Raw genomic sequence first — 19,095 nt, 5'->3', positions numbered from 1 at the left:
CCAATAATTCCTCAAGTGCTGCCTGCTTTGAGCCACACTGGAGCAATGATTTGAGCCTCCTGCCCGGGGTGGTGGCTGAATCCCCATCCCTGGAGGTGTTTAGAAGGTGTGTAGATGTGGTGCTGAGGAGCATGGGTGGTAGAGTTGGCTTAATGGTTGGGCTCAATGATCATAGAATCCTCCTGGCTGGAAGGGACCTTGAGGATCAAGTACCACCATCACCTAAATCCCCCACCATTACCTAATCTACCCATTCAGTGCTTAAATCACGTGGCTCACCTTGAACATCTTTTCCAACCAGGATGATTTGGTGATTCTGGGAAATTTTCGTAGGGGAACAGATATTTGGAAGGTTGTGAAAACCCTGCATACATGAAAATGTATGACTTTGCAAATGTGATGGGCAATGGAAAGGTGACAGTGTTAGTTTACATGTAAATAGATACAGGAAACCAGAGAGGAAAGGCATCCAACAGCCATCAAATTATGGGAACAGCTTTAGTTAAAGCTCACAACCAACCATGACACAAAAGCATTGAAGGGAATAGCTGTAATTATTTCCAGTGATCACAAAAAAAAAATAAATAAAGAGTTTTCTCTGCAATATTTCTTCCTTTCCTGGTGAAAATACTTCTCAAACTCAGACATAGTGAAAGTAAATGCTGGCTACCATTAGCTTTAATTGTAGGGAAAAATATTAATGTCTTTGGTCTTTAAATGCTGCTTATGAAATTACATGGTAATTAATTTTGTCTGGTAAATAAGTTTCTCCTTACGATATATTTGAAGATGTTTAAATTATGAAATATTAGAAATAATTGCTCAGAATATAACAAGTTAAAAGCCTTCCCTGCAGGTAATTCCTACTTGATACATACACTTCATAAATGAATACTTATTCTTTTATAGGCCAAAGGATATAGCCTTACTTACCTTTCATCAGAGTATTGTAACAGAAGGCAAAGTAGCATCATGTTTCCTGCTAATAAATATTGGCATGAGTAGTTTATTTTTGGTAAAAGATTTTTTATTCTTTGGTGGAATTCATACAAATGGGACTAGTATAAAAAACTTCAAAAATGTGGTTCTGCAAATAATCTCATTTAACTTCAGGATAGCTACTTTAAGGATCCAGAGTCTGAGGGTCTGGACCTCAGACCTCAACCTTCAAAGCACATCCAGGCTGGAACCTTGATCAGGGAAAAAAAGATCAACCTGACTTGCCAAATTGAATATATGCAGGTGCAACTTTAGAGTAGGTGATAGCAACAAATAATGGTGTAACTGAAAGTATTCATAGAAACAGACTGATTTAGGTTGGAAGGGACCTTCAAGACCATCCAGTCCCAACCCCCTGCATGGGCAGGGACACCTCCCACCAGCCCAGGCTGCTCCAAGCCCCATCCAACCTGCCCTTCAACACTGCCAGGGATGGGGCAGCCACAGCTTCCCTGGGCAACCTGGGCCAGGCTCTCACCACCCTCACACTCCACAATTTCCTCCTCATGTCTCACCTCAATCTCCCCTCCTCCAGTTTTCATCCATTCCCCCTTGTCCTCTCCCTCCCTGCCCTTGTCCCAAGCCCCTCCCCAGCTTTCCTGGAGCCCCTTCAGGCACTGGACGGTGCTCTAAGGTCTCCCTGGAGCCTTCTCTTTTCCAGGCTGAACCCCCCAACTCTCCCAGCCTGTCTCCAGCGCAGAGCTGCTCCAGCCTTGGATCATCTCTGTGGCCTCCTCTGGACTCTCTCCAACAGCTCCATGTTCTTCCTGTGCTGGGGGCTCCAGAACTGGACTCACTTCTCCAGGTGGGGTCTCAGCAGAGCAGAGCAGAGGGGACAATCCCCTCCCTGGCCCTGCTGCCCACGCTGCTGGTGACACAGCCCAGGACACATCTGGCTGGGCTGTGAGAACGCATTGCTGACTAAACACCATCCTGCTGTTTACACCTGTTTAGGTTTGCTCAGGGGACACAGATGCATCCCCAATGCTGTTTTCCTTTCCCACACCACATGGCTGGATGAATGCTGATGCATGAGAATGCACTTGTGTTACAGAAGTAAACATTGCTTGAATAGTACCACTTAATTGTTTTGTTTTCCTCCTATATAAAACCAAAAATGTGTAACTAGGTAGAATTGCTGGCAAAGAAAGGGCCCAACATCTGCAAATGCCTGAATAACAAGAAGTAAGAACTGATCTGTGAAGTCTTCCAAGTATAGGGAACCTGGGACCGAGAGGGAGAGGGAGAATGGACGGGTTTTCTTGGGGATGAGATATAGCTGGTTGGAGAAGGTTTTAGCCAGTAGATGACTAGAAAGCCCCTACCTAAAATGATGAAAATTGAATGGGAAAAATACCAGGAAAACCCTTGTGCTGACCAGCACTGCACTGGGCAGGAAGCAGGCACCTTCAGCCCTCCAGTCTACACTGATAAACCTTGTATTCACCCAGTGGGATATGTTGACATTACACTGAGTGAAGGATGAAATGATCAGTTTTTAGCCTTCAACAATATAAATCATCAGTGCTTCTGGACTGCTGTATGTTTCATAACATTTCTGTCCAAAAGTAAACAGCTTCCCTGGGACTGTTAATACCTTTTCCCTGCAGCATGTCTGTGCAGCCATTGAAAGGGGCATAGATGGCAGTCGACAGGGCAAAATGTTGTTAATACCCATTTTGTGCAACAAATCATGGAATGGGTTGGGTGGGAAGGGACCTTAAAGGTCATCTAGTTCCTCTTCTGATAAATGTTATTGCTCACAAGGGAGAAAAATTAATTTCCAGCGACGCTTGGTGAGTAATAAGGTGATGATTACACATCTGAATTCCCACTTGATAGTTGGGGTATATCCATTCTTCCTTTAAAAGTGTGAAAAAAAGAAAATCAAAACCAATCCTGTGTTGTTCACGGGCTTGGTGTCACAGCATGAAATGCACTCAGGCATTTTGTATCATGGCATCAAGTGCAGTGAAAATCTCCTTGTTCAATACCTGGCTGGGCTCTGCCACCTCCCACATCCCTGGTAATGGTCTGAGGCACCAAATAGCCACTGCTGGCACCTGTTCCTTGGTTTAGTGAGTACTAGTTAGTGTAGTGTGTGTGACTGGTGAATGAAGAGGTGGGAAGGGCTTCAGGAGCTCCTGCCTCGTGTGAGGTTTCCCAGCCCCCCATGCGTTCCCTGCGTGACTCCTGTGGATTCCCAGTGTTACTATTTCCTAAGCTCCCAGTTTACATCTCTCGATTCAGCAGTTCAGGTCAACACCCCAAAAGGCTCAGATTGTTGTGTTCCCCTTCCTGCCTTTCCTGACCCTTGCAGGGCCACTCATTTCTTTCAGAACTTCACACTTCCCAGCCTTAGCCGGGTACCAAAGGAATGGATTTCTTACCAGCTCTCTCTCCGGGCCTTCCTGCCCTTGCATCTGGGGAAAAAAGGGCAGGCTGTGGTGACCAGGGCTGGGTGCTGCTGTGTTCCCTGTGTGAGCCCAGCTCTGTGTGCTGAATTCTAATTCCCCAGTGCAAGGGCCAGCCTGGCTGCAGGCGGCTGGCGCGGGAGGTGTTGGCGGCCCCCAGGCTGCTCTGCCAGTTGGCAGGGCTGGTGGGGCAACCAGGGTTGGAACTCCTTATCTTGCTTTTCTTAGCAGCTGGGAAGTTCAGGTACTTTTTCATTGGAATATTTGTTCTTCACTGCCAGGCACTGCTGCAGGTGGTGGTACCCATGGGGTGGAAGGAGGTCGGCGTTCAGTTCATGCGTGTTGGGTAAAGCTGGTAACGTGGAGTTAGCAAACTGACCCGTGCACTGAGCAGGTCCTGTCCTGGGCTGGGAAAGGACTGTGTATAACTGTCAGGATGTAGAATTTTCAAGAAACAGTGTTGAAAATGTTCACAGGTGTAATGTTGTGGTAGAAATGCTAGAACGACGGAAGCTGCACCCTTAGTTCTGGTACTGAGGTTCTGATTTTACCACTGGATCAGTTCTGGTACTGAGGTTCTGATTTTACCACTGGATCAGTTATCTGTCTCTGTCCAGACTACCATAAAGAGCTTTTGTTGCAGTCCATCACAGGGCTTTTGTGTTACCCACCAGGCACAGAAGCTGTTAACAGGAAGGCAAGATGAATGCAGAGAGTAGAAACACCACCAGATGAAACCTGGGTCTCCAAAAACCCATTTCCACTCACGTAGTGGGTTATGCATTTATACATTTGTAGCCTTTGGGGAAAGGAGGAAAACTTGTAATCAAAAATTAATTTGAGCATTTCTTGGCTGTACCCAAATTAGAACCCAGGATACCTTCCAAACTTGTTTTTAATCAAATGACCTGACAGAAGCTCACCAGGAGAAAAGTAATGAGCAGAGTCATCTGAGTAATATTTCATAATGCTGCTGAGATATTTTGAAGCTCTTTTGTCAAATCTTACATGTAATAAATAAAAAGATGTTTATTTAGAGGTGTCAGCAGGTTTGTGGGCATGCATGTCATGCAAATGCATATGTTTGCATTTTTCAGGAAGCTTGATAGTGCTTGATAGTGCAATGAGCCACTATTTTTTATCTTGATTAATATCCTAACAGTGCAAGGTCCACAGGACTTCAATGTTTCCCCACTAATATATGGACACATATGATGAATTTCATTAACTTTTTTTAATAGTAAGGTATCATTAGAGCTTGTGCCTGCTTGGGGACAAGGATTCCCATCTTTGATGTGAACTATCCACTGGTTTTGTGAGCCTTCACTGTAGTTTAGTGCTGTAGTTTCAGTACTGGAAGGGAAAGAACTGGTGATTAGTGTTTTGTGCCTTTAAGATTTGTAATTCTGTTGGAAGAGTGAAGTTACATTCTGTACAATTTCTGATTGTTTACTGCCTAGTAAACTTCATCCCCACTTAGCCACACTATTATTATTATTATTATTATTATTATTTCTTTTCTTAAAATCCTTGATGTGAAGGAAGTTTGTCTGTCTAAATGTTGCTTGCTGTGCACGTGCAGGACAGTGTCACATCTAACTTTCTTCACTGGATTTTGTCTCTGAGCCAGAAATGCAACTGGCTTTGTGCCTTCTTGCCCCCAGCAGCCCTGCTGCTCAGGAAAGCTCATGTTGAACCTCATTTTTTTCCTTTCCAAGAACAATTTGATTTGAATCGTTTCTTTATTAAGATGAACAGAAGTGTTTTTACAGTTATTAGCAAGTAACAGCAACTAACTGCACTTAAGTGGTTGTTGCTTTTAAGTTTTGCTTTTGCTGCAGATTTGGTAAATTTTATATAAACAACTTACACTTAAAAGAGACTTATCATAGTAAGGCAGGAAGGAAAATGAAGGTTGAAAGAATTAATAGTTAAAAAATTGACAAATCAGTAGATACTTGTTTATTATATTCCTGAAAATCAGTGGTGAAAACAAAGGAAAACTCTTCAATCACATGAAATAAAGCTGAGCTGAGCCTTGTGGAAAGGAACTATCCTAAAAATCCAGTTTGGAAGCTGCTGTGTTCTGAATTGTTGTGTTTGTGTTTGAATTCCCCTTCATGAATAGGAATTTTTCCTAAGAAAAGGGACAAGATTTGCAAACCCTGCAGGCTGTTTATGTAACCCGGTTGTATTTTGCACCTGTATTGGGAGAAAGAAGCCAACATTGAGCTGGATTTTCTCTCCTTGTGTTTAGGTTACCTTGGGATTTTGCTTTCTGTGCATGATCTGAGTGAAATCTTTAATTAGGGGAGGAGAGGACTGTGTAGCTGGGGTTGGCAGCCCCTGGGCAAGAGGGGCCAGTGGGAGCACAAAGGAAACACATGTGGGGGATGTCAGGGGTTTCAGATGGTGTGTAAGGACCCTCAGCAAGCCCCAACCCATACAGCAGGTTGTAGTAGCTGGAATCAAGCTCTAAACATCTTCCTCAACAAAACTGGGAGGGGTATGGAAGCCCTGGGGGCTGGACTCAGTAGGAAGAGGTTAGATGTAGCTCCTTGGCTTGGCCCAGGCTGCAGGCTCTTGCTGCAAATATGCTGTTCCTGCTGTCAAACTGGAGGTGGCTCCTGTGGTTCTGACCTGCTCTGGCAGGTTTGTCCCCCCAGACCCTGCTGCTGGTCAGGAATGAAGCTGTGCTGCTGATGAGCAGGGCTCCTCTGCTCTTCCTTGGGGTTTGTCATTTGCACCGTTGCCCATGATGTCAGTTCTGCTGTTGGTGCCATCACTGGAGTTGTTTCAGTGACAGGAACTATTTAAGATTTATTATTATTATTATTTTTCGAACTAATTTATCATAGGTAAAGCTCTTAACAGTTGTAATGGAAATAATCCCTCCGTTTCTTCTCAGTGAGACCTGCCCTAGTCAGACCTCACTTGAGTGTTGTGTCCAGTTCTGGGCTCCCCAGTCCAAGAGGGACAGGGATTTGCTGGGAACAGTCCCAGGGAGGCTGTGAGGATGATGAAGGGACTGGAACATCTGTCTGATGAGGAAAGGCTGAGAGACCTGGGGCTGTTCAGTCTGGAGAGGAGAAGACTGAGGGAGGACCTGATTAATGCCTATAAATACCTGCAGGGTGGGTGTCAGGAATGGGTCAGTCTCTGTTCAGTGGTGCCTGTGACAGGACGAGGGGCAATGGACACAAACTAGAGCATGGGAAGTTCCACCTCAACATGGGGAAGAACTTCTTTCCTGTGAGGGTGACAGAGCCCTGGGCCAGGCTGCCCAGAGAGGCTGGGGAGTCTCCTGCTCTGGGGACTTTCAAGACCCACCTGGACACGTTCCTGTGTGACCTGCCCTGAGTGTTCCTGCTCTGGCAGGGGGGTTGGATTCCATGATCTTCAGAGATCTCTTCCCTACCATTCAGTGATTCAGCCACAGCTTTCCAGAATTGCCTTCATTTGGATGATACTGTCTCATGTCAGCACAAACAACATAGAGCTGAAAACACCAACTTGCTTCTTTCTTCATTCATGTGTGGGGGAGAGATTCCAGCCTTCTGATGCACATCTGGGAGAAAACTGGCTGGATGTGGTAGCTGTAAAGTAATATTTGAGCACTGTGTGTAATTATGTCCTAGAGTTTTAGTGGAACTCAAGTCCATGCCCATTTGTGTGGCTGCATTGACTGTTTCCTGCTCATCTGGTGCCACAGATGTACTGAGGTGGTTACAGATTGTTTTGTAGGAAGGAAATGATAAGTGTCACAGGCAGTTAAACCACAGCAAAATTCAGTCAATATTAAACACAGAATAAAAATTGCAAATTTTAGAATTTTATGAGCTAGAAACCTTCTCATGATTGCCTTGCAAATCAAATACTTTCCTGTACAATGTTACTGAGACACAGACTTGACATATTCATCCATTCCTGCATAATCTTGAGGTCTGTTCAGCAGAAGAATATTAAGAGAAAGTCTGAGACACTTCTATTGGTGTTACTGGAGCAGTGGTGGGTTTTATATTTGTGGCTACAAATTTAAAAAAGAAGTAATTCATTTAATGGTCCTGTGGTTTAATAGAAACATAAATTATCAACTTCCTTTACATTCCCTGTGTTGTCATTGCTCCTTGGTGCTCCTGGATGCTCATTACCCAATGACAACAGGTTTTGTTTGGCACAGACAATCTAGTCCATGACTAGACACTGTTTCATGGTTATGATAAGGTCATCTTGGCCTAGTCATCTGCAGGCAGATAAATCTTTGAGAGCAAGCTGCAGGAGGCTGAGGTTGGAGGGAAGTGTTCCAAGGAGATCTTTGGATCCTGTGACACAGTTCATAACAGGAAGGATCATAAACCCAGCATTTTCACAGGTTTCTGTTGAGTTGTCAGTTTCAGATGTCAGTTGTCATCTTGTCAGTTCCAAGATGTGTCTTCTAAGGGATGTTAATTGCCTTGGGAGTTTCAAACCCCTTCTGTTGCCTCAGCAGTAGGTGGTAGTGGCCTGCTTTCTTGAAGGACACCCCAGAGCTGGTGTCTGTGTTCTCTCAGGCTCATTCCCAGACCCTGATCCTGCCATCCTGCAAAAACCAGTCTTTGCACACTTGCCTTTTCACAGGAGGTGTGTGTTCTAAAATCTTCATCTTTGGGTTTTCCACAACCAGTGTCACACAATGTCTTGTAGTAGAATTAAAAGAAAAAAGGGCAAGAGAACGAGCTGCTTTTGGGAACTGGTACAATCCTGATTTTACCAGATTCATTAGCACATTTGAGGACTTTTATTCCACCCCAAAGCCTGGATGGTGTAGGTGCAGTTGGTATATTATTATATAATCAAATATAAAAACTACTGTGTATTCTATTTCTGTTTCTAGGGGGGGGTGTTAAATTGATTGTTGCATTTCAAAGTGAGGTCTGTCCTCATCAATTCCATGAGGTGTAGGAAAGGCATTGCTGTTGCACAGTGTTAAAGGAAAATGTGATTGTTGCATTTCAAAGTGAGGTCTGTCCTGCCAGCAGCTGCAAGGTGATCAATTCCATGAGGTGTAGGAAAGGCACTGCTGTTGCACAGTGTTAAAGGAAAATTACAAGAAGTGGGGTAATAATAAGGCATAAAGATGCACTATGGAAGTGGTTGGAACTACATTTAACCCTGTGAAAGCAAGGGCATTCAGTGCTGCATTCTTGGTATGTTATAGAAGAAACACAGGTGAATGTCTTTAATGCTGACAAAATGATGTGGAGTTTAGTGAGGATGAAATCAGAAGGAGACCTGCATTTAAAAAGGCACGTGACCATGCAGCTTCATTAGCCCTCTGAAAGGAAAACTGGAGGATGCTGTAATTCCCAGTTGAACTGTTGGGCAGGCTAGTTAGGTTTCTCCACCTTGCTGTCATTGTTACTTGTTTTACTGTGCTTGTGACAAAACCTGGATCATTCCTGTGACAACTAACTGGCATCTCAGATTTTTTGGAGCTTGTAACGTGATGTGAGGTAACATTTCTCCACACAACCCCCAGTGCCCAGGTGTTTCTGCAGGAACACGTTGCAGGGAAAACAAGCGCTGCTGCCTGGGGTGAAACTCTCCAGGTGGGAGCAGCTCCTGGGGGACTGTGGTGTGGGTGTAGGGCTGTGGTGTGGCTGGAGGGCTGTGGTGTGGCTGGAGGGCTGTGGTGTGGCTGGAGGGCTGTGGTGTGGCTGGAGGGCTGTGGTGTGGCTGGAGGGCTGTGGTGTGGCTGGAGGGCTGTGGTGTGGCTGGAGGGCTGTGGTGTGGCTGGAGGGCTGTGGTGTGGCTGGAGGGCTGTGGTGTGGCTGGAGGGCTGTGGTGTGGCTGGAGGGCTGTGGTGTGGCTGGAGGGCTGTGGTGTGGCTGGAGGGCTGTGGTGTGGCTGGAGGGCTGTGGTGTGGCTGGAGGGCTGTGGTGTGGCTGGAGGGCTGTGGTGTGGCTGGAGGGCTGTGGTGTGGCTGGAGGGCTGTGGTGTGGCTGGAGGGCTGTGGTGTGGCTGGAGGGCTGTGGTGTGGCTGGAGGGCTGTGGTGTGGCTGGAGGGCTGTGGTGTGGCTGGAGGGCTGTGGTGTGGCTGGAGGGCTGTGGTGTGGCTGGAGGGCTGTGGTGTGGCTGGAGGGCTGTGGTGTGGCTGGAGGGCTGTGGTGTGGCTGGAGGGCTGTGGTGTGGCTGGAGGGCTGTGGTGTGGCTGGAGGGCTGTGGGGTGGGGGTAGGGCTGTGGTGTGGGTGTAGAGGCTGTGGTGTGGCTGTAGGGCTTTGCAGTGCACTGAACAAGTTGCCTTCTGAATAGCAATGCAGGCAGGTCCCCTCAAAGCTCTTCTTCTAAAAAGATAAACTTTCATTAGTGCTGCTGTTCTGTGGGTGTTGTAAGTTATAGGAATGAATTGGAGAAGCGAGTGGAGCCAGACTCTGCTCAGCAGTGCCCAGGGACAGGGCGAGGGGCAACGGGCACCAGCTGGAACATGGGAAGTGCCCCTGAAAGGTGGGGAGAAACTTCTTGTCTGTGAGGGTGACAGAGCCCTGGGACAGGCTGCCCAGGGGGCTGTGGAGTCCCCTTCTCTGGAGAGATTCACCCCTGGATGCAGCCCTGTGGGATGTGCTCCAGGGGGTCCTGCTGGAGTGGGGTGGGACTGGATGATCCCTGGAGGTCCCTTCCAGCTCCAGCGACCCTGTGGTGCTGTGATTCTTCTTCACTCCTAAGAAAGCCTGTCTCAAATATATATATATACCATTTAACTCCAGTGTGAACCAGTGGCTGCTTCTCCAGAGCTTCCTCAAGAGGTTTATCTTGGGCAGGGGAGGCCCTGGTACCTGAGCTTTGCTTTCCCTTCCTTCCCCTGAGCTCTGAGCTGGGGAGCAGTGGGGAGGGACAGAAGTGTCTGAGGAGGTGTCATGTAACTTCCCTTCCATCCTGGGGATGCTCTCAGGCACTGACAAGCTCCTCTCTTCTGCCTGGCTGGGGTGACAAACAGTTTCCAGGGCTTGAGAGCAACTCTGGTAACAGGATTTTATCATCTAGGAAGGCATTTTTTTCCCTTGCTGCCCCAGTGCCTTGTGCCATGGATGCTCTGGGGGTGCCAGGGGTGTGTGTTGTTTTGCTTTTAACCTAAAGGAGCTACTGGATTGTAACAGTGCCCCTCTTTTCCTCTTTCACAGCCCTAAAGCTGCATCATATTTATTATATGTTAACTATATTTGTAGTTATTTCAGAAATTTTTTTTTACAAAAAACAACCTGCATCAGAAAGGCATTTTATTTTTATAGGAACGAAGAAATTGTTAGGGTAAAATTCTGTTGCTCCACCTCTTGCTCCCCGTGCTGGGATCACTGGATACGACTGGGGAGGAACCATCAAGACCCTTCTAGTGGTTGCAACAAACTTCCAAGGATTATGTGGTGCACGGTGGGCAAATTACCAGCAGGTACTTGTGTTGTGCACAGTGTCCAGGATTCCTTACTCACTGTGTGAAATGCCTTTTCCTTTGCTCTGAGCACGTTTTGAGTGGGATTTCCCTTCCTTGCCTCCTTCTTGTTTCTGTGGGAGATGGGGAAACACTCTTGTCTTCAAGGCTTGACATAGTTTTCAAACCTGATATGTAATTTGGAAGGTGTCACTTGGATCTTCTGTCATTGGTTTCCAAGTTTATTCTGGTTTTAAAACTATATATTGACCATGTTTGCTGTTCCTTCTGCTATCTTGTCTTGTTACACCACATCCTTGGGTAGGAACAGCCACAATTGTGGTTTTCAGACATTAGGAAATGGTATTTATGGTGGAAAAAAAAAAGGCCAAAGGGGAGATTTTCTGCAAATTCTAGAGAGGTCAAAGTGTGAATATTTTAATTGTCTTAAATGGACTTTTATTGGGGTTCAGAGCTGTACCTTTGGTGGTCCAGGGAATTCTGGCTTAATATCTGCTTGTGCAGCATTATTTTATGTGTATTGTAGAAAATGTTTGGGCCAAAACTGCAGCTTTTCAGCTCTTTTGTTGCATGCCCTATCCGAGAGAGAAATCAGACAGGGGAAGGGCAATACACACTCAGATGATGTAACTTAAAATCTAGCTGGCAGTTGGCTGAAACTGCTTTTAAAAATGCTTACAATTGCTGAGACACAGACTTTGGTAAAGAATCAGCCACTTGAGCACCTGAAGCTTAACCATCTATAAAGGCTGTAAAGTCAGCAAGTTGTTTCATTAATGTAAAATCAAGGATGGAGAGCAATATCCTAACTTACTGACACCTTGATGATGTGAGATTAACAAAAAAGTGCAGGAGCCATCAACTGCTTTTATGCTTCTTATTTACAGATTTGTTTTGCCTTTATAACCCAGGCATCTATTAGAAATACAGGGTTAAAAATTAAATTAGCAATAAGGACTATTTCAGTTTCTTGTAGATGTGAATTCTTACTTCTGTAAAAACATTTCTTTGAATTCTTGTTTGGGCCTCTTTTTAAAAGACTTGCCTGCTGTGCCCTTTATACAATAGTATCATTAAAGCAGTAATCAAGAAAGGGCTTAACTGGGGAATGAATATTTAATTGCTGCTGTAGAACATTGCTCACGTATCATTTGTTGCTGTTTCTTTGACAGCGACAGAATATTTTCTCCTGGGGAACCATGATAACCAACCTGTCCTTAGGGGTTTCTTCAGGGTCTTGTCAGTGGGGGGAGAGGGTTTGTGTGCCCCTAAGACAGCAGCAGCTCTGCTGGTGGGGCCTGTCTGACCTCCCTTTGCTTCATGCTGCACCTGCCTCTTGTGCCAGCAGGTATAAAGTCTTGGGCATTGTTTCTGTCAGAGACAGTGTTCAGATTTGCATTTTAATTTCATTTAGCTTGTATGTAGCATCTAGCTTTTTAGTACACTAGGTATGTAGGGACTAGAAATATTTGGGATATTCCTAGAAAATGAAAATAATTCTTATGAATGACCCTTGCACACTGTCATCATTTTTACAGTTAACAGTTTAAGAGCTGTGTCATCATTCTAGTGATTATTTTAATTGGTTTTAGCTCTCTGGAAAACAAGGGTGAGAGGCCTGGTGTTAAAATGCAATGAATTCAGTTTAATCAGATGCTGGAAGCACAGAGATATTTCTCAGATAGACTTGAGGATCCTACCTGTGTCCCTCAGCTACGAGCCCTGGCTCCAGTGAAAGAACATACTCCCAGGGACAGGTGTCCAGGAGGAATCTAAGCAGTCTGTGAGGGGAAAATGCTCCATCTTTGACTCCAAAGAGTCATCCCCTATTTCATTCTAGGTGGTAAAAACTTCGTCCTGGCCTTAGGTCATTCTGATCCAAAGCATCTCTCCATTTCAACCAGCTGAAGTGGCTGGAAGTGCCTCCCCCAGGGAAGGTGCATCCCATGGCACAGCACAAGCCCTGCCTGCATCCTGGAGACCTTTTTGGATGCTAAGCAGAGACCAGGTGCAGCTGTGGCAGGTGGGGTGAGGGACAAGGTGGAGCACTTGCCTGCCTTGCTCTCTGAAGAGGGGTGGCCCTGGTTGGCAATGGGAAGGGAGACCCAGTGTGACCAGTGACAAGAGGGTCCCTTCCCTGCCTATCAAATGGGAGTTCTGCTCTGGTCACTCCAAGCTGGGTGTGACAGGTGGAGCCACCAAGGTGATGGAGGGAGGGGAACATCTCCCTGCTGAGGAAAGGCTGAGGGAGCTGGGTCTGTTGGGCTTGGAGAAGAGGAGACTGAGGGGCCACCTCATCCATGGGCACAAATCTGTTCAGGGCAGTGTCAGGAGGACAGAGCCAGGCTTTGTGCAGTGATGTCCAGTGACAGGACAAGGGGCAGTGGGTGCAAACTGGAGCACAGGAGGTTCCATGTGAATCTCAGGAAGAACTTCTTTGCTGTGAGGGTGACAGAGCCCTGGGCCAGGCTGCCCAGAGAGGCTGTGGAGTCTCCTTCTCTGGAGACATTCCAACCCCCCTGGCCACGTTCCTGTGTGATGTGCTCTGGGTGCCCCTGCTCTGGCAGGGGGGCTGGGCTGGGGGAGCTTTCCAGGTCCCTCCAACCCCTCAGATCCTGTGATCCTGTGAGATGTTGGAATAACAGAATCTTAGGGAATCCTTTTTTCATTAAGACAAGTTTTTAGCAGGCAGCTCGTACTAAGCAGTGCTGATGAGATGAGAGGCAGAACTTGCCCCTTGGGAACCTCCTTCTCCCAGTGCCCTGGGCGCAGAAAACGACAAGCCTGGGAGTCACAGCCCGAGAGGATTATTGTGGTGTCTGCAGAACCAGTGAGGACTCTTGTTTAGTTTAACATGTGTGGGTTTGGAAAGGTGTGGAGAGGAAGGGTTTCAAAGTCGTGGAGGACTTTACAAGCTTCCTGCCGAGACATTTGTCTTTGGAAGATGCATTCTTAGCTGGATTTACTGCCAGTAGCAGTGCAGGTGGAAGGGAAACATCATCTCTTTCCTTAGCTTGATTAGGTGTGATTTAGAAGTGATGTTGAGGCTAAAAGGGTGAGTCCTGCTAGTGACACAGCATCATGAATGGATCATACCTGCCTTCCAGGTGGAGCAGGCAAATGGTTTGACTTTGACCCCACAATAAAGGGAATTTGTGGTTGGACTTTGCCTGGCCTGAATAAGGAAGTAGTCCATCCAGAGGAGATAATTCTCAACCAGTTTGTACTGCAAAGATTTCCCTGTCATTTTTCACAGGGGGGGGGAATTAAAAAAGCATGGACTGTAAGAAAAATACCTGTCAGTTCAGTGGCATCTGAGTCAGGTAAAGGTTTAAAGAGGGAGAAAAAAATAGTCTTTTATTGGGCAAAGACATAAAGATTTGTGTAAACACTGAGCAGTGAATTCCATCAGTGTTATGGGGGTGTTTTTATCCTGTTGGCATTAGCCACTTGAGACGTAATCTGAATTTAAAAGCCAGTTAAACTTAGCAGAGTGTTTTGTCTCCTTTCTTCCCAGGTCTGCTGGTCCTCTGATCCATTCCAGGATGCCTCTGGTGAAGAGGAACATCGACCCCAGGCACCTGTGCCACACAGCTCTACCCCGGGGGATCAAGAATGAACTGGAATGTGTCACCAACATCTCCTTGGCAAATATCATCAGACAGCTGAGTAGCCTAAGTAAGTACATTGTCCTCACAGCTGCCTTCAGAACTGATGTATTTTGCAGTCACGGGTGTTGTGGTTGGAGTAGGAAGATCTTTTTGAGTTCTCAGTAGGAAATGGTGGCTGAGCCTTGGGTGTAGCTGGTGGCCAGCATGGGTCTCTGTGAAAAGCAAGCCAGGAGTTCTTCCAGCAGCACATCTTAAAACTGCTCAGCCTTGTATTTCTGTCACCAGTGGAACACAATAGGAAAAGATATATCTGGTATTAATGAAGTCAGTCATTGCTCAGAGCAGTTTTTGAGCAGGGAATATGACATAATAAAGAATATATCACTGGTTGCTTAATTCTCTTAAACCCTTGGTCATGTTGTGGGCATTCAAAAGAAGAAACAGTTGCCTTTAAAGATAAAATGTATTTATGACATAGTCTTTCAAACAGCTGAAGATTTTTCTTCCCTCTTCTCCCTCCTGTCAACAGTTTTTCCCTTGGAGCATTTCAGAGGTGTGAATGCTTCTCAAGCTCTAGAACTCTGAAGCAGTTCTGAAAAGGCTGTTTTCTGGGTTGTTGGGGTTTTTATTTTCATTTGCAAGAACTTTACAAAAGTTGTCAGGTGAACCAGCATGAGAGCATTTTGAATTTCCAATGCCATGGGTGCTTTTGAACCACTGGGGCATCAGTGAGAACCAACACATTAAATATTAAAACGTGCCTGTATATAAATCTACAGAGTGAAAAGCCTTTCAGCTCAGTCAGCATCTTCATGTCATAGGTGATGTAGCCTAATTTGTTAATTAGCTGGGTTAGTTATTGGTATAATGTCTGGGGCCTCTGTTCTGGAGCCTTTCAAAGCTGTCAGGGCGCTGCTGGGTTGGAGACTCTAATTGAGGACACTGAATTATGCAACTGAGACAGGAGTGCTTACAGCACATAAAGATGAATGTTATTGTTAGAGCTGCTGCAGCAGTTAGGAAAATATCCATTTAAGTTCTTTTCAGTGATCCAAGATCATGTCAGATTAGGATGCAGTATATGATCACCATCTGTGGGGCTGCTCCAGTCTGCCAAAAGCCCTTCTCAGACCAGCCACTTGTGTACAACCCTCCCCTTCCAAGTCACTCTTATTAATATTCTATTCATTTATTTTAGTTGGCTTGGTTTAAAGATTCATACCTGGTTATATACTTGGAATTCCCTTTCACAGGTGGCATTGAATATTTTCATTTAGAAGTTTTGTTTGACCTTAAGAAAGAAAAAACCCAACAACACAACACTTTTTATTTTCAAGCAAAGCAGCTTCTAATGCAGCATGATGGTCTCAGTACTTACCCATGGAGACTTGGCTGCCTTTATTATGTTTTCTTGGTGTGTACAGAGCTTGTGCATGACATTTGGTGTGCAACTGCTCAGGAGGAGGTCAGGATAAAGCAACAGGAAGAAGTAATAGAAAGAGTAGAAAGAACAGAAAGAACTCAATTAAGGGAGAAAAAAAAAGTGTTGAAGAAGATCTGTGAAATGCTCCCACATTTATTATCTGGCTGATGTACAGCCCAGTTAGAGAGATACTCTCAAGGGATTGTAACTGTAATGATGGAAACTCCTTCTCTGTGAAAGGAATGTGGCTCTATGTGGGGTCTTCATATGTTGGGATGAGCCCAAAATAGTTGGTTTCAGTTGAGAGGAGTTTCTGCCTGGAGCTGGGGACTCACTGGTGGTCAAAAAGGCATGTGTTGGACATGACAGGGAAGGTGAAAGAGGGAAAAGGCACGAGTTTATTCTGCAGCAGCAAGCCCAGACTGGGTAACTCTGAATTTGGTAGGAGTTAAACACTGGCAAAATAATTCTTATTTCTCAGCCACGTGAAGGGTTGCTGTGTAAAAATGGAGAGTGTGTCACAAAGGTGTGAGCACCTGGGGATGTGTTCTGTTCCTGAGCTCTGAGGGCTTTTCTGCCTGTTTCTGCTAGTCACAACACACCATTTGAAAGATCTTTGAGTTCTGGGAAAGGAATTTTTTCTCCCAGGTGCCCAAGCCCGAAGAAGCAGCCAGTGTTAGCAACATGCAGGGCTGCTGGGCTGCAGGTGGGTGTTGGGAGCTGACTGTGAGTCCCAGCCAGCAGGCACAGCTTCCCAGCACTGCCCTGGCAACCAGCTCCTCTGCACTCCTTCCCTGGCTGTCCTCTCTGGGTAATGGCTGTGCTTGAGAATCAGCCTTGGGGTTGTGAATAAACAAGGCTTCAGTCTGGGAGTGCAAACGGAGCGCTCTGTTGGGGGTTCTCTTCCTGTAAACCCAACCTGCTTTTGCTGTTAACACTAGTTATGCACATTTAAATTAATGGTTTCTGACCTGGTTAGCACTTAGTCTTTTCTGCCTCTAAGATATTTCAGTCACCAGCCCACAAATAGAGGATTAATCTCCTGACATTGCGACTCTCAAGACAAACCATTCTTTATCTTTCCTCTGATACGATGTGGACAAAGATCCCTGGGGTGGACTTGCAGCCTCCTGTACTCTAAATGATACCAGAAAACATTGTTTAGAAAAGCTAAGTATAGAGTTTTGTCAAGTATGTTGTTCCATACAGGCTGGGAGAGTTGGGGTGTTCAGCCTGGAGAAGAGAAGGCTCCAGGGAGACCTTAGAGCAGCTTCCAGGGCCTGAAGGGGCTCCAGGAAAGCTGGGGAGGGGCTTGGGACAAGGGCAGGGAGGGAGAGGACAAGGGGGAATGGATGAAAACTGGAGGAGGGGAGATTGAGGTGAGAGATGAGGAGGGAATTGTGGAGTGTGAGGGTGGTGAGAGCCTGGCCCAGGTTGCCCAGGGAAGCTGTGGCTGCCCCATCCCTGGCAGTGTTGAAGGGCAGGTTGGATGGGGCTTGGAGCAGCCTGGGCTGGTGGGAGGTGTCCCTGCCCATGCAGGGGGTTGGGACTGGATGGGCTTGAAGGGCCCTTCCAACCCAAACCATTCTGTGATTCTATGATGAAGATCACCATGCTTGGAGATACTAACAACCTGACTGGATTAGTTGAGCAACTGGATGGAACTGGATGTGCCTTGCTCAGAGTGTTGGGCTGGGTGTGTTCTGGAGGGCTTTGCAACCTGAACAGGACTGTGTTTCTCTGATCCTGTGTAAGTAGGACATGCCTGCAGATACACTACCTATTAAATTACAGGAATTCTTTTTTCCTGTGTTTTAAGATGAGCTTTACCTCAGGATGGCAGCTGCACTGCTCTGTGTCTCCAGTCAAATTCTCAATCCTTTTTTGCTTCATTTGATGTATTGCTTTTAATTGTTCCATTTGAGAAATTTTTTGACCTTTAAAAGAGGTAGAGATGAAAGGACAAAATATTTATTTCTGCTTTGAGTGACAGTCCTTGTCTTTCTCCCTGGAGCATGAAAACACATCAGTGTGCCCTGATGCAACATAGAAAATTGCCAGTAAGTAATTTTTTTTCCCCTTCTGTCTATTCCCAGTGTTCTCTGTCTTCATAAAATGATCTCTCTTCTGCCAGCACATCTTAGCACTGTGGCAACAGCAACACCCTGGACAACAGCAACAGCTGTTGTAGTTTCCTAGCCTTTTTTTCCCTGTGTTTCTTGCTTTCTGCCTGTACCAGCTTTGGAGAAGGACTTCCCTGGTTTTTCCAGCCACGTTGCAGCTCCACGAGCCCTCCAGCCCTGCCTGAGCTGGTGTGTGTTGCTGTGTGCCAGGCTGCCTGAAACCCAGCTGAGAGCACTGTCATCTGTGCCATTGTTAGAAGGTGGATAAAGGGCTCTCTTGTGTGCATGTCACCTCCTCGTTTTGTTCCCAGCCAAGGACCAGTCTTGTTTTGCCTTTTATTCAGCTGTTCCCTGTACACAGCAGCTCAGGACCAGAGAGGAAACCCAGCTGCTGGGGTTTGTTCTTGGCCCTGCTCTCTGACACCTCCATCTGGGGGAACATTTCTCCATGTGAGTGTGTTCTGGAATGAGCATTTCTATTGCAGGCATTCAGACCAGAGCTTTGATTCAGTCATAGCAAGATGTTATTTCCCTTGTTTTCCACCTCTGCATGAAGACAGTGCTGTGCACCTGCTAAGCTGGAGAGCCTTTTATGTTACTGAAAGCAATTTGCAGTTGACATTGAACCTTCAGTAGCCTTTCCCCTCCTTCTCTCTTCTCTTTGTGCTGTTTCCTATTTAGACCCTGTTCTCCTAGTTAAGTATTTCTTTTCCTCACCCCTTATTTGTTAGTTTTCAGGAGTGAAACCCTGACTTTTGAGCATATTATTTCTCCCTTTTTTTCCCCTTCTTTTTCCTCTCAGACACTTTCAGCTTTTCTCCCTCCTTTTTTGCTTACCTGGCCATCCCACAGAGGGTTTTAAACACCATTCATCTAGTGAGAGACATTTTCTCACCTCAGGAAAACCTTCAGTTAACATTCAGTAAGTGGGAAATGCTTCTCCAGAAGTATTTCCCAGCAAGGTGTCTGGACATCAAGCCATCTTTAGAACCAGGTCTCTTCAGCTCAAAGACCTCAGGCTGCCTGCCAGAGGGCTGGGAAAAGGTGAGCAGAGTGCCAGATGAAGGTGGGCAGGCATCCAGCATCAGAGGATCAGCAGGA

At 46.0% G+C, this 19,095-nt stretch overlaps 1 protein-coding gene across 1 annotated transcript in view; it reads left to right on the top strand.

Moving 5' to 3' along the window:
• Positions 1 to 14,360: 14,360 nt before the first annotated feature.
• Positions 14,361 to 19,095, top strand: part of WASF1 (WAS protein family, member 1) — a 55,509-nt gene continuing 50,774 nt past the window's right edge. Inside the window, exon 1 of the mRNA XM_010004356.1 lies at positions 14,361 to 14,515. Coding sequence (XP_010002658.1) covers positions 14,383 to 14,515 — 133 coding nt within the window. The 5' untranslated portion in view covers positions 14,361 to 14,382. The remainder of the gene's footprint in view (positions 14,516 to 19,095) is intronic.

This window comes from Chaetura pelagica, unplaced genomic scaffold, assembly GCF_000747805.2.
Source record: "Chaetura pelagica isolate M959 unplaced genomic scaffold, ChaPel_1.0 scaffold118, whole genome shotgun sequence".
NCBI classification, from domain to species: Eukaryota; Metazoa; Chordata; class Aves; order Apodiformes; family Apodidae; genus Chaetura; species Chaetura pelagica.
The sequence above is the reverse complement of the archived record's forward strand: the minus strand, read 5'-3'. Positions and strand labels throughout refer to the sequence as shown.